The sequence below is a fragment of the Hemitrygon akajei genome, chromosome 8, assembly GCF_048418815.1.
Source record: "Hemitrygon akajei chromosome 8, sHemAka1.3, whole genome shotgun sequence".
In the NCBI taxonomy this organism is placed as follows: Eukaryota; Metazoa; Chordata; class Chondrichthyes; order Myliobatiformes; family Dasyatidae; genus Hemitrygon; species Hemitrygon akajei.
Window position 1 is genome coordinate 93,137,825 of NC_133131.1, and position 14,702 is coordinate 93,152,526.

General features: G+C 41.2%; 1 protein-coding gene across 5 annotated transcripts in view; it reads right to left on the bottom strand.

The window, feature by feature from the left end:
• mios (missing oocyte, meiosis regulator, homolog (Drosophila)) overlaps positions 1-9,890 on the bottom strand; it is a 53,106-nt gene extending 43,216 nt beyond the window's left edge. For 3 of the 5 annotated variants that reach the window (XM_073054172.1, XM_073054169.1, XM_073054173.1), the window contains exons 1-2: positions 9,817-9,890; positions 570-1,976 (exon numbers count right to left, since the gene is read on the bottom strand). In XM_073054172.1, the coding sequence (XP_072910273.1) occupies positions 570-1,866 (1,297 nt within the window). In that variant the 5' untranslated portion in view covers positions 1,867-1,976; positions 9,817-9,890. Of the gene's footprint in view, positions 1-569; positions 1,977-9,531; positions 9,637-9,746 lie in introns of those variants that run through there. The other 2 variants (XM_073054170.1, XM_073054171.1) reach the window with 2 other exon arrangements.
• Between the last annotated feature and the right edge of the window lie 4,812 nt (positions 9,891-14,702).

Below are 14,702 nucleotides of genomic sequence, written 5' to 3' on the forward strand. Positions count from 1 at the left end.
GCTAAACTACACATAGTACTCCAAACACTGTCTCACCAATATCTAACATAGCTATAGTATGATCTCCCGATATGTTTCAGTGCTCCAACCAATGAAGGTACGTATGCCATACGGCTTCTTTGTCATGCTGTCTATGTTACTACCTTCAGAGAACTATGTAACATGTACCATCAGTGCCAGCCCTGCCCAGGTTTAAATTTCCCATAAAACATCACCTTGCACTTACCTTGAATATACACATAGCCCAAGAGAGAAATCTTTCAGGTAATCAAAAATAAAAATCATAGCATCTTTCATTTACTTTGAAATATAGCAGTATAGCAAAGTAAAAAACAAATATTCTTAACTCTAGTCCTGATGAGGGTTCTCCGTCCAAAATGTCGACTGCTTTCCATTGATGCTGCCTGGCCTGCTGAGTTCCTCCATCATTTTGTGCACGTTGTTTGGATTTCCAGCACCTGCAGATTTTCTTGTGTGATTTTTAACTCTATGCAAGCTTTGGTCTTAAAAATATCACTGCAAGATTTATCAGTAATTTCCATTGCTAAGAATATTAATCAAAAGGATATAATGTAGGGTGTACCATAAAGATTTTAACTGAGGATCATCATCTCCAGCCAACAAATGATTTCTCCACACTTGCTCAGTATCAAGCCCATATCTTGACAGTGCTCGCTGTCTCATTTTTGTGGCAACATCTTTCTCTCCAGAATGAGTTTCTCCCTCTTCGCTGCAGTTGTACAAGTGCCTGCCACATGCCCACATCAAAGTAGTAGTGGGACTCCAAGCCAACGATATCCGCTCAAAGACCGTAAAATCTGACATCAGTCTGTTTGACGTCACCACAACCATACGGTTCTGATTTGTTGGATGCCAAGCAAATGAGGCAATATAGTTTTCACATGGCTGAACACTCCTTTCTATTATGGTAGGTTCAGTTTCATCTCCAATGGGTGCTGGTGTGTGTTGCATATCATAGAGGCGAATTATATTGCTATCTCTAGTCAACGTAGCCAGCAATCCAGTTCTTGTTGGACACCAAGCTACCTTTGTTAGTGGTTTGGGTTGCTCAGTCAATGTCAGCACTGGCTTTTCAAACTTCCTCAGGTCCCAAATTGCCACCTGTCCTTCAAAGAAAGATGCCACACGATCATGGAAATGAGGGTCAACTGTTACACCCTGAACAGCTTTTGTATTGACAAACATCTTTTGGCTGGTGTTTCTCAAGTCAAAAATTGCAAGGTTGCGATGCATACCTGCTAGAAGCAGTTTTTGGTCTCTTGGGAGCCAGCAAAGGGAGAGGCTTGCATCATTCTGCCCTAGTTCATACAATGGCTTTGTCACCACAAGTCCTGCATCTGTATCACCAGCAGAAAGCCGGACTTTCTCTGCTGGAACTGCAATTTCTGGTGTGTATTTGCTGCTGATATCCCAAATGAGTACAGAGAAATCTGCCCTGTGTTTATCCAGTCCAGCAGCAAGCCAATTGCTGTCCACAGGATTCCAAGCCAATGTATTACACTGCCGAGCATGTTTTGGAACAAATTCTTTCCCCATCAAATCTCTGAATTTAGAATTACGATCTTGACCAAGGCTAGTAAGGACAACCCGTCCATTGGCTTGACCAACAGCAAGTAAACATTCAGGATCATATTTAGGATACCAAGCCACACATTTCATATAAGGTGTGTCAGAGTTAATTGCCAATAACGTGGCTGTGGTGTCCTCTGAAAGCCTCAATGAACCAGCTTTGGCTTCAAAATTTCCGACTGATTCAGTACGATAAAGACAAAGTTCAGAGTCACAAACAACAAATCTGTCCACATGATGTGGAGCCCATAGGATATCAGGTTTGGAACCACTCATTTTTTTCTACCAGATGTGAAGATGAATCATTCCAAAAGGTTTATCATTTCCAGTATCAGTTTGATTGAAGACACACATGCACATACTCTTCAGTGTGCATCATTATAGAACTGCAAGAAAAACAAGTTATTTTGAATTACTAAATAGTGAACAATTATTTTCAGCTACAAGAAGTTCAAAGTTTACAGTATGTTTAATTCAACTTTTGAATTACAGGTGAATATTTTAATTAAATTTCCAGTCATACAAGATTTTATAACTTTGGCTCTAAAAATTAGCACGTTCATGCTGATTGAGCATCTCCGACTGGAAGAGTCTGCAGACCATCCATTTACACGAGCTAAATGCGGTGGGATTGTTTCATTGGCCCTCTGTATCCAAGTACAAGTAAAAGGTCCAAATAACATCCACTTTACAGGTGTCACTGAACTTAGCAGAATTACAGTGGATTCTGATTAATTGGGGCACATCAGGACCAGAACACTTTGGCCCAATTAAGCAGCTGTCCCAATTAGCTGAAGTTTTGTAGAACTACCACTTAACTGAATAACAAATCATGTATCTAAATGAAATACAGAATAAATTAGAACACTACCAAAACTACTACAGTATTATATAACTGTATTGGTTCCTAATAAGTTATTGATGGGGGAATTCATTCAGCATACACTGATGTGTCCCTTTAATTGACTGTAAGTGAACAAAATCAGTGCAGACACATGGTGTGGAAAATGAACTGTCTTCAAACAGTGCTTCCTCCAAATGTTCATTTTAATTGTAACATTCAAAATGATTGCTGTTGCCTTCAAATTCTTCGTAGTTCCTAACTTGAAGTTGCTTTGTTAAATTGCTTTGTTTTCACTCCCAGCCAATTCTGGCATCTCCAAGTCTGAACTGTTCTGAATTGTCTTCAACTGTTTATTACTCACCAACTATCAGTGACAAAAATCACTGCATTTTAAACGCAAACACACAAAACTGACACGGTTTAAAAAATTGTTCACTCCAAGCACTGAGTAGTGTGTAAAGGCCACACAAGTGCACATAACTGTTGCTAGCTGGAAACAGACTCCTGCCCCAATGAAGTGGCATGGCAACCCAAATAAATAAAGGGAACCCTTGCTATTTTCTCAATTAGTTTTAGTTCTTTGAGAGTTATTCCAAATAAGCAGCTGCCCTGATTAACCAGAATCCACTATATATGTAAAAGTATTCCAATTTTAATGAAAACTAAAATTTAAAGAGTTAATTAAAATCAAATTAAAAACATGAAGCAAAATAATAAACTTACACTCTGTCTCCTACAGCCTGGACCTACAACCCTCAACTCTCATATGAACTGAAACATCCATTATTAAATTTCCTTTGATTTTTAATATAGGTCACAAATAAGCTATAGCAGATTCCTTCAGAATGTTCAGGAATATAAACAATATTCCTCAAGGATAATGCAGTGAATTTTTTCTTAAAATGATATAAAAGAATACAAGGTACGAAGAGATACAAGATGGTAAGGCAGCACTTTTTTTAAAAGGTGGAAGGTTAATTTAATTGTACGTGCAGAAATATTAACACAGATATTGAAATGTGCAATAAAATATTAAAGGCTGATGCAGATTCTGAAGAAAGATTCATTTAAGTATCTTGGTTATCTCCAAGGTATAGACTTTGCCTTCCCATCAATTCCAGGAATCAATTAGCATTGAAGCTATTAAATAACAAATAAGGGAACCATATTTTTAATTAGCACATCTGTGCACGGGAGAGGGAGGGAGTTAAAGAAAAGCTTGGAGAGTACAGGATTAACAGACAAAACAAAAGATTATATACAAAGATGAAAAAAACACCAATACATTTTACATATTGAGAGAACACAGAATGTTTTGACATCTCAAGCAGAAAAGCACTTTTTCAGGGTCGATCTAAGGCAACAAAATCAGGTTATAAAATTGTGACATTGTTGTCAAGTTTTCTTAAGATTTTTTAAGATGGTTGATGGTGCAAATCAATACCCATGTCCAGGAGCAGCGAAGCAATAGCAATAAAGTTGCTGTTAATTTCAACAGACAAAATGATGGGGGACAAAACAGACAAGAACCACAGTGAACACAAGGAAATCTGCAGATGCTGGAAATTCAAACAACACACACAAAATGCCGGTGGAACACAGCAGGCCAGGCAGCATCTATAAGGAGAAGCACTGCTGACGTTTCGGGCCGAGACCCTTCGTCAGGTCTAACTGAAAGGAAAGATAGTAAGAGATTTGAAAGTAGTGGGGGGAGGGGGAAATGCGAAATGACAGGAGAAGACCAGAGGGGGTGGGATGAAGCTAAGAGCTGGAAAGGTAATTGGCGAAAATGATACCGAACCACAGTGAGGAGTCTTCCAGTAAATGCTGCAATGAAAGACATTCACAAAACAGTTTGAAATATATCCAAAAGACTCCATTATTGGGAAACAGCTTATCTGAAATACACCTGAAGTTATGGATTCTAAAGGGGGGAAAAAATCTATGTACCATTAAATTAATTCACTGGTTATTTCTCACTACAGATTTTTAAGCTGCTTTTCTCACTTGAGATTTGTTATATAAATTATAATTTAGCTGGAGTTATTCCCTTTTCAATAGGGGAAGGTGTGAGGGGTTATGATGGGGGCATTTAAAATCATTTAGGGTTCAGACACAGCAAGAGAGAAACTGTTCCTGTTGGCACAAGGGTCAAGAACCAGGAATGAAGGCAGACGGGAAAAGTAAATGAATGTGAGGAAGCTTTTATTTTTTAAAAATACTCCAGTGGTTAAGATCCCAACTGAATTACCAAGTGATATTCAAAAGAGAACCAGTTAAATATCTAAAGTAAGGGATTTGCAGGTCTAAGATCATCTGTAATGTCATGTAACACCACTATGATTCACTATAGCTCTTCCTGAAATCTCCATTAAGCAATATCAGTTCACTCCACATATTGTAGAGTAATTGCTAACGGCACTAAATATAGAAAAGTGTGGGTATAGAGAGTATCCTACTGTGTTACTAATGACTTTCACCCCAGAATAAGCCACAATGTTAGCCAATCTTTTCCAATACAGTTACAACACTAACATCTACCTGGAAGTGTGGCCTTACCCTCCTCATAAAAAGCAGAAATTCAAACCGAATAATTTCTGCCCAAACAACCTATTCATAACTATCAGCAAACTGAAGGAAAATATCTTAAGCAATTCTATCAAACAGCACTTACTCCCCAAATAGAGGTCAAGAGCACAGAATACAACCTGTAGAGATAGATACAGTGGTGTAGACATGGGGATAAAAGCATTTACTAGCTATGACAAAAGAGTAAAAAATGGAACCCTGCTGGTCAATAACATGTTCAACAAATTAAAAGCTGCTGCTAAGTAAGGAAATATGTGGAGAAAATCATTACCTCTGACAGTCAGGTTGGATGTCACTGATCAAATTCATATTTATTTATCACATGTACATTGAAACATACAATGAAATGAGTTGCTCGCATCAACAACCAATACATCCAAGGATGTGCTGGGGGAAGCCCGCAAGTGCCTTTACACATTCCAGCATGCCACAATGTTCAGCAGAACAACACTAGCAGCATCAACAGCAGAATGAAACGTGACAACAATAGCAAAAACAAGCAGCTTTCCCACCCACCCCTCACACAGACAGCTTGCCCTGGGGCTGGTGACCTGTCTTCGTGCCTCCAATCCATGGCCCTTGTTATTGGCCCTACTTGAACTGGACTCAATCTCTGGACCTCAGCCTTCTGCTTTGCCACCTCGACTTCACAAACCCCTAGGTGTTGACCCCAGGACTCCCTGTTCATGGGTTTGTTCTTCGGCCCTCAACGCAGGACTCGCCAACCACAGGTTTAAATTTGTGCCACAATCCCAAGACTCATGTGGCCTCCAAGCCTGGTGCCGTGGGGTGGAGTCAATGGCCCTTGTGACTTCTGCATTGACCCCTGGTCTTCTCAGCACCTGCTGACATGACCACCATGATCACTGACCTTTAACCGCAGAGCATAGCAGCGTCAACTCTGAACATCAGTTCATGTCCTTGATACTTCATTCTCCCTCATTCCTGTCCCTTAACCCTAACCTGGCACCCAACTCCTCTCACCGTCCCTCAAACAAAAAAAAACACAACCAGTCTGAGCCACAACCTCACAACACGGCACCATGTTGATTGGAGCATCATCTCCTGCTCCTGACGCTACATTTTCTGCCCAAACTAATTTTACCTCATCTGTCCCCAACTAGCCTGCCTCCTCACTCCCCGCACTGACCCCAAAACTATTCCTACAAACAAAAAAAAACCTTCTGACCCACTACACTGACAAGACATCATAGCTCAGTACCACCTTGACTAGAGGCCAGGGACTGGACGTTTAAGTGTTGGAAAGTTGTTTGAGAGATTCCAACCAGATCCTGAGCTCAAGGAAAAATGTGCATTTAGTCGGCCCCACTTATCCGCAGGGGATTAGTTCCGGGATCCTCCGCAGATACCAAAAAATGCGGATGCTCAAGTCCCTTATTTAACCTGGCTCAATGTGATGGATCTTAGGACCCAGCGAAACCCCAGACCTTATTTAACCTGTTTCAGTGCAATGGTCTTTCGAACCCAGCGCAGCTCTGAATCTGCAGTATTTCTGTTCACGAAAATAATCATGGTCACGACTGGAAGTAAAGTGGAAGTAATAAAGTGATCGGAAAGAGGTGAAACGCCATCGGTCATTGGAAAAGCGTTGGACTACAGTCTGTCAACGATCGGAACAATTTTAATGGATAATATGAAAGGCCCTGCCCTGATGAAAACTACAATTATTACTAAGCAGCGCAGTTGTTTGATTATTGAAATACATATGTTTCTTGTGTTTTACATGCATAGAAAGGTAAAATATAAACTATATACTAAGACAAACGTTTGTCTAACTGACGCTAAATAATACCGGATGTACCTGTTCCGACTTCAAATCCGTTTTAAAGACAGACTCAGAACCGGAACTCTTTCATAATCCGGGGACTGCCTGTACTTTTAAATCTCTAGATTACTTATAATACCTAATACAATGTAAATGCTATGTAATAGTTGGTACACTGTATTGTTTAGGGAATAATTACAAGAAAAAATAGTCTGTACATGCTCAAACAACAAGTGTTGGAGAGAGAACTTCCAGGTTTTCCCGATCCACGGTTGGTTGAATCCGCGCATGTGGAACCCGCGGATAAGGAGAGCCTACTGTACTTGGAATTTATTCTTAAGGACCAAAAATATGGTAGGTTGGAAATGGGGCACTTAATTGCAAGGGCAGATGATTATAGAGTCCCTCTCATAATGCCTTTCAAATTATTAGTCACACACAAAGTTAGTTCCTCTTCAACTTTAGCGCTTCCTGATGGAAGGCCCATTGATCAAGTCATTGCATCAGCCTGAGCATGCCAAATACAGAAAATCAATGACACACATCTGCAGATGTATTTAACATACTAAAATATTTCAGTTTTTCCATAAGAACTTTATCAAGTATTTAACATGACATAACGCTTACAGGCTCAAGTGGCAAGAGGTTTGGTCTGAGTGATGCTGTTTAAGTAGTATTTTTTTTTATAAAGCAAAGAAACAGATTGCTGGAGAGAGATCAAGAATGTGACAATGAAGCTACTGATTTAAGACTTAAATTTTTTTTTCAAATATAAAGAGCATTGTTACAAGTCTAATGTCTCTTGTAATGCTCCCTCCCACCCTCAAGATACTTTGATAGTTGAATGCCAGTGCTCTTATTATTTGTCTCTGGTTTTGACCATAAATCAAATGGATGCTTTTTGGTGCTAACACTCCTTCAGCCTTCACATCCAACGTTTATATCAATGTTTATTTCCACCAACCACCGCATGATCTCACACCAAACTCATTTCCCCATCTTCCATCCCAACTTTCTGCTTTCCACAAGGATGACTTCCTCTGGGACTCCTGGTCCCCAGCAAATGAAGAGGCGTATTAGCTGTCCTTGACCTCATCCCTCAGCACTGTCCAAGAATCAGAATAATCCTTCCAGGTAAGGCAGACATTCACCTGTATGACTTCCAACCTGGTCTACTGTATATGACACTTGTGAGGTGGCCTTCTCTACTCTCCTGAAAGCATACACCAGGCAAATGTTCTAACGAGTACCTGCACTGTCTGCAATGGCCATTTCATACTTCCAGTTACATGTCAGCTTAACTCTCCTTCCCACCCTCCTACTGGCCTGTCCATCCTTCGCCTTCTCCCTCACTACAGAAAGGCCAAATGCACATTTAATTTTTCATTTGGGTAATTAACAAGCTAATGGTATGAACACTGAGCTTTGCATCTTTTGTACCTTGGCTATTGGTAAGCCTCCTTGATTCAAGGAAGTGGAAAATTAGAATTAGAACTATTTCTGTTAACTGCATCTGTAATTAGAATGTAAATCATTTCCGGTAACACAATCTGCTAGTGTTCTTCTCCCACACATACACACTTACCTGCTTACCTAGTTTTTCATCACCTCTCCCCCAGCAAGTTTCATCTACCCATCATTTCCTCCCCATCTGGTTCCACCTATCACCTACCCATTCAACCTGAAACACTGACTTAATCCTTTTTGTGTCTACTGATGCTGTTTGACTAACTGAGCTTTTCCAGCAATGATTGTTATTGGACATCTTTGGTATTGGTGCTTGCTAATTTAAAAGAGACAATCCTAATTCCTCCTTTCAAAACACAAACCACTGAAATTTCTTGCATCTAGAGCCTAAACATGCAATCACACTTTCAATAGCAAGTTATGCATTACAATCCATCTATCCAGTTATCTCCCCACTTAGATGATTCTACAGCACAAAAAGTAGCAATGACTAGTATTAATCAAACACTGGAACAAGAGACACACATGTATCTTCACCAACACAAAGAGATTCATTCTTTAGCTATCTAAATTCAAATATCATAATTCCATTTCACCAATAAAGCAGTCAATGCACAACACACTCAGAACAAAATGCACGTAACAGGCAATTCTAATATTCATCCAAAAAGCTACCTCCTATGGTTTGCTGGAAATGCTCAACAGATAAGGAGGTATATGGGGAGTGTATTAGAACTTTCACTGACATGAACTGTTTTTCTACCTTCAGAAATGCGTTTGAGCTCAGTATTTCCAACAGTTCTTTTTCAAATTTGACATCCAGACAACCTCACAGAGCCTAAGAACAAAATATAGGAAGTGGAGTAAACCGTATGAGCCTCACAAGCCTGCTCCGCCATTCATTGCTAATCCAATCTTGGCCTCAGCTACATTTTCTGCAGGATCTCCGCATAACCTGAAACCCCAGTGTAAAATACTCATCGCGGCTACTTGTAACTTACTTAAGTTATTTAAAAAAAAAAGGTATGTGTGTTAATTAAAAAGGAATAGGAGTGAGTTTCTAAGTGGCTTGTTTTGCGACCTTAAATGCATTCACAACAAGAACTGTCACCAGATCCGGATTCTAGGTTCAAGCTTCGCGCAGGGATTCCAGCACAAATGACGTCCCCTACTAACGGGAGGACCAGAGACCCAAGACACACGCCATTCACGTTTCGATGGTCCCGCTGCGAACCGATCTGCACCCCACTCACACCTGACCACCCAGCAGGCCGCAATCCATTTCCCCCTGTTCGCATCCACGTCGCAGTTCAACTGCCGGTCTCGTCAGCCGCCACACGCTTCCCGCACAGGACCAGTCGGCCCTCCGGCCTGGCCGACGGAAGCTTTATATTTTCCTACCCCCGTCCCGATCCCACCACTCCCTCCGCCACCGCCAGCAGCGTCACGTCGGCCACTAACGACAAATACCCGGCCGCACTCGGGACAGACAACTCGGCCACCGGCGCCAACCGAAACCCAGGAGCTAGAGCGTTAATACCGGCTTTATCCGGGGGAACGCGGCGGCCACCATGGCGCATGCGCGCTCGCTGTGTTTATCCACGTGACGCGTGACGCAGGCGAGGAAATTCCTCACCCTTGGCAACAGCGACCCGGCTGTCCTGGGCCTCCTCTTCTGCTGGGCAGCAACCGTGGAAAAGACGTTTCAGAACTGATGATGGGTCTCGGCTCGAAACGTCAGCTGCACTTTTTTTCCATCGGTGCTGCCAGGCCTGCTGAGTTCCTCCAACATTTTGTGTGTGTTGACTTGGATTTTCGGCATCTGCAGATTTTCTAGTGTAAAGTAGTGTCTGGGTAGTACACACAACCCAGTGGTATGAACATTCTCATTTCAGGTAACTCACGAAGTCGGCGGTCCTACTTCTTTTTTTCTGATCCACCCATTGTTTTTTTTTCCTTTCCCATACCTCCACTCCAGCCCCATCACCAGTTTTTTTTCACCCCCCCCCCAACCCCACATTCCATCCATTATTACGCACCATATTCACCCACTAGTCCTCCCCATTCCCATCTGGTTGTGCTTCCATCTGCCCTTCACCTCTCCCCTAATGGTTCCTGTGATCATCTTCCTCAAATGATCAGATATCAACACTGATAACTATTGTATTCCTGATTATCTCCCACCTGAATGTCAGCATCTTCACCCTCCCACCCACCTGATTCCATCTTCCTCTTTTTTTATTTCCATTTTCATTTTCATTTCTCATTTCCCTCTCCCCCCACTACTTTCAAATCTCTTACTATCTTTCCTTTCAGTTAGTCCTGACGAAGGGTCTCGGCCCGAAACGTCGACAGTGCTTCTCCTTATAGATGCTGCCTGGCCTGCTGTGTTCCACCAGCATTTTGTGTGTGTTGTTTCCTCTTTTTTTGTCTGCTTCTAACTATCATCCACCTGCCTCGCTTCTAATTCCACCTGGCTCAATTTGCCCATTATCCTTCACCCTTTCTCACCACAAATCACCCCTGGCTCCTGTGTCACTACAGCCCCTCTACACAGACTATCTCCCTTTTCTGCTCTTAGTCCTGATGGAAGGTTTCAACTTGAAACATCAATTCCTCCTCCGCCCCCCACCCATAGATGTTGCTTGACCTGCTGAGGACCTCCAGCAGATAGTTCTTTGGAGGTCTGTAATAAGGCAAATTGCAAGCTTATTTATTTATGCATAATGTGTTGCCGCAATGTTCACTGTCCAGAGTACACTGCATTTAAAGAAGATTTAGCTTAATTTGTCGCATGTGTATTGAAACATACAATGAAATGCTCTGTTTGCATTGTAGGATAATGTAATGGGAGGAAACATATGCATAATTCACAACCACTGACGTCGAGTTGGGGTTCACTTTAAGAGGCTGGTCTGACGTGATAACATAATGACATGGATTTATTTTACTGCTCTTTATGTTCTGTGTTTGGAGGACAATTAAGGAGTTGTTACAGTTTCCCTTAAACTCCAAATGCCTCTGCTCTTTTACTTAGGAAAACTTACATTGGTGACCCTGATGCTGTAGGACGATTCCAGAGTTATTCAACATTTCAGCCAACATAGTCACTTTGAAACTGCCAGAGTTTTGGGAGTAAAATGCCATTGCTAGGTCTGCACAAGCTGAGGTCCAATGCACACTGTGAGAAATCTCTGCCGATGACACCAAATATTACTATGTGGTAGTGTTGTTCAGTAGTTCCACAGCAGCGAGAGTGGTGACTGGTTGAACAGCTGCCTAAACACAAAATACATTGCATGCTGAAAAGTTACCTATTACAGACTTCTGGTCTATCGGAGTCTGAACACGCCAAACAGTTCCTCTCCTTGCCTGGACTGGGACCTTTGGAGCTAATGGATCACATGCTGCCTCTCCTGGGAAATCACCATCCTTGTTTTATTTTTAAAGAGCTCTTTATGCAGCAAATCCCTGAGTAAGTTTGCATAGCCCTTGCTAATGCACCTATGGGGAGCTTGCTAAAATGATGGATGGTCTACACTCAGGCAGGCAGAGGTCTGTAAATACTCCTCCTTTCCTTGCCTCAATAAGCCCGGTCAGCAGGGCTTTCAACACATACATACCCACAGCTGCGAAACAGACAATGCCAGACCTGTGCTTTTACCAAGCTTGAACACTTTGGTATGAACACTAGGATGTGTCGACCATCTTGCAGCTTGAACAGTGCCAGCACATCAGGACATCAGAGCTCCCTGAACGCCATGGGCTCCAGCTGACAGGATTGTCAACTGTCCATTACAAACACCCTTTCAGGGCAACGCTTCCTGTGTAACACAGTGCTCAAGTGAGTGTGCTGTCGGCATAGCCTATTCATCAGAAAGCAAAGAGCGACAAAACGTCACTACAGGCCACCAATGGCAGCAGGATCCAGACTTGCAGGATTGATGGGTGATGTTTTGCTTCAGAGGGCAATGGTACACATGGGTCTTTCTCCTGGCTAGAGTGACTAAAACCTGTGCTTGGTGCAGATTTCCTGGTACTAAAGAAGTGCTTAAACACTTGTCTTTATCAAGGAAGATGATGTTGAAAATTCCAGCAGGTCACAGTAATTATATATTTACAGTTATTTAAAAAAACATTTGGAATAAATTTTCACAAAGGAACTTTTGGGAGGAAGACTATTTAAGTTCAATCTTAAAGGAAGATACAAAAATCAATTAAAATCGATATTGGAAATCTGAAATAAAAACCAAAGTACAGGAGATCCTCAACATGTCAGGCATTATGTGTTGAAGGAGAAACTGTTAATATTTCAGGTTAGTAACCCTTAAGTCGAAAGGCTGAAATGTCAGTGAAGAGACTCCAAATGGGAGAGAGACATGGATTTAAAGTAAATAATACTGCATGTGATTTTTTATTTATAATGAAAATTTAAAGCCAAGATCAGATAACCATTGTCGTTGTGCAGCTGTAAAGTATATTTGTAGAGCAATCAATAGCATACACTGAAACCAATAATTAACTTTTCTAGAAAATCATTTACCAACTTCTCAGTAGTATTTTTCTCGAACAGTGCCAAATCTGACTGACCATAAAAAACTTTTCAGCAAAGTATTTAAAGAAGCCCATCAGTTAACCTTCTCCCATTACACTTCAAAATATAATACTTTGTTACAGATGTAAAACAATATTTTACCAATACAAGAAAATGTCATAATTTAGCACTGATTTTTAAATTCTGAACCATGTTTTATGATGAACCGTTAGTGAGCTACTAGTTACAGAGTAATTAGAGTTGGAGTGTTGGCATGTGGGCAAGTGGTTACGGCGTTTATCTAGTGATCTGAGGGTTGCTAGTTCGAGCCTCAGGTAAGGCAGCGTGTTGTGTCCTTGAGCAAGGCACTTAACCACACATTGCTCTGCGACGACACCAGTACCAAGCTGTACAGGCCCTTGCCCTTCCCTTGGACAACATTGGTGGCATGGAGAGGGGAGATTTCCAGCATGGGCAACTGCCAGTCTCCCATACAACCCTCCCCTTGGAAACTTTCCAAGGCGCAAATCCATGGTCTCTTGAGACTAACGGGTGCCTATAGAGTTGGAGTGCATATGTTAATCCGTATTTTGTTTACATTTATTGCAAATATCTGAGCTGGAGCTTGAATATTTTAAATAGAGGTACCGATGGAACTTTAACTTTATTTTAATTTTGTTGCTTCAATAATTTACAGCAATGGATAACTTACTCTTGCACTTTACTTGTGATTCATTCATTCTGGAAACTCCATTCTGGGTCAATCATTCTTAGAATAAGCTGCACAGTGAGTATCCTAGATTCTAATGAGTGCAACAAGCAATTAAAGAGGCAAATTATATTCTGGTTTTCATAGCAAGAGGATTTGTGTGTAGAAGCAATGAGGTCTTTTTTATTTTATTGATTGAGATACAGTGTGGAATAGGCCCTCCTAGCCCTTCAAGCCGTGCTACCCAGCAATCCCCCGATTTAAACCTAGCTAATTATAGGACAGTTTACAATGAGCAATTAACCTACCAACCGGTACGTCTTTGGGCTGTGGGAGTAAACCGGAGCACCCAGAGGAAACTTGTGGTCATGGGGAGAATGTATAAACTCAGTGGGAAATGATCCTAGGTCGCTGGTACTGTAAAGCATTGTGCTAACCACTATGCCACCGTGCCTCTGGGTCATAATTATTTACATTTGGAATGACACCTGATGTTTACAGTTGCCATCAGTAGCTGGCAAGCTTACAATTCTATTAACTGTTATATGAGATCTACACCAAAACTCTCAATATTAGGTGGAGTTGCTGATTGTGTACATTGTTACAGTCAACTTCATTGACTTTCATTTATCTCTGAATCTTTAATGCAACTTCACAAAACACTGGTAATGCCTCATTTGAAATACTTCTGGTTGTCACACCACAGGAAGGATCTAATTGTGCTGCAGAGCATGAAGATCAGATTCATCAGGATGTCGCCTATATTAAAACACTTCAGTTTTGGGAGAGCTGGACTGACTGAATTTGTTTTCCTTGAAGCCAAGGAGGCTGACAGGTGATCTGATATAAACGTGATCTCATGTTTATATAAATTATGAGAGGTGTAGATGGTCAGAATCTTTTTTTTCCATGGTAGGAATATCAAAAATAAGAGGACATAGATTTAAGGTAGGAGGAAGGATCCCTGGGAGTGGTTGATATTTGAAATATACTGCTAGAGGAGTTGGTGGAATCAGATATAATTAACATGTTGAGAGACAGCGAAGTATGCAAGACAAGGAAGAGTAGGTCTTTATATTGGCAATTAGGACGAGTGTAAATGGACAAAAAAGTCACCACAGATGTGGTGTGCTGTACAGTGTTAGGATTCTAATATATCTCAAATTAACATTTTACTTTCAAT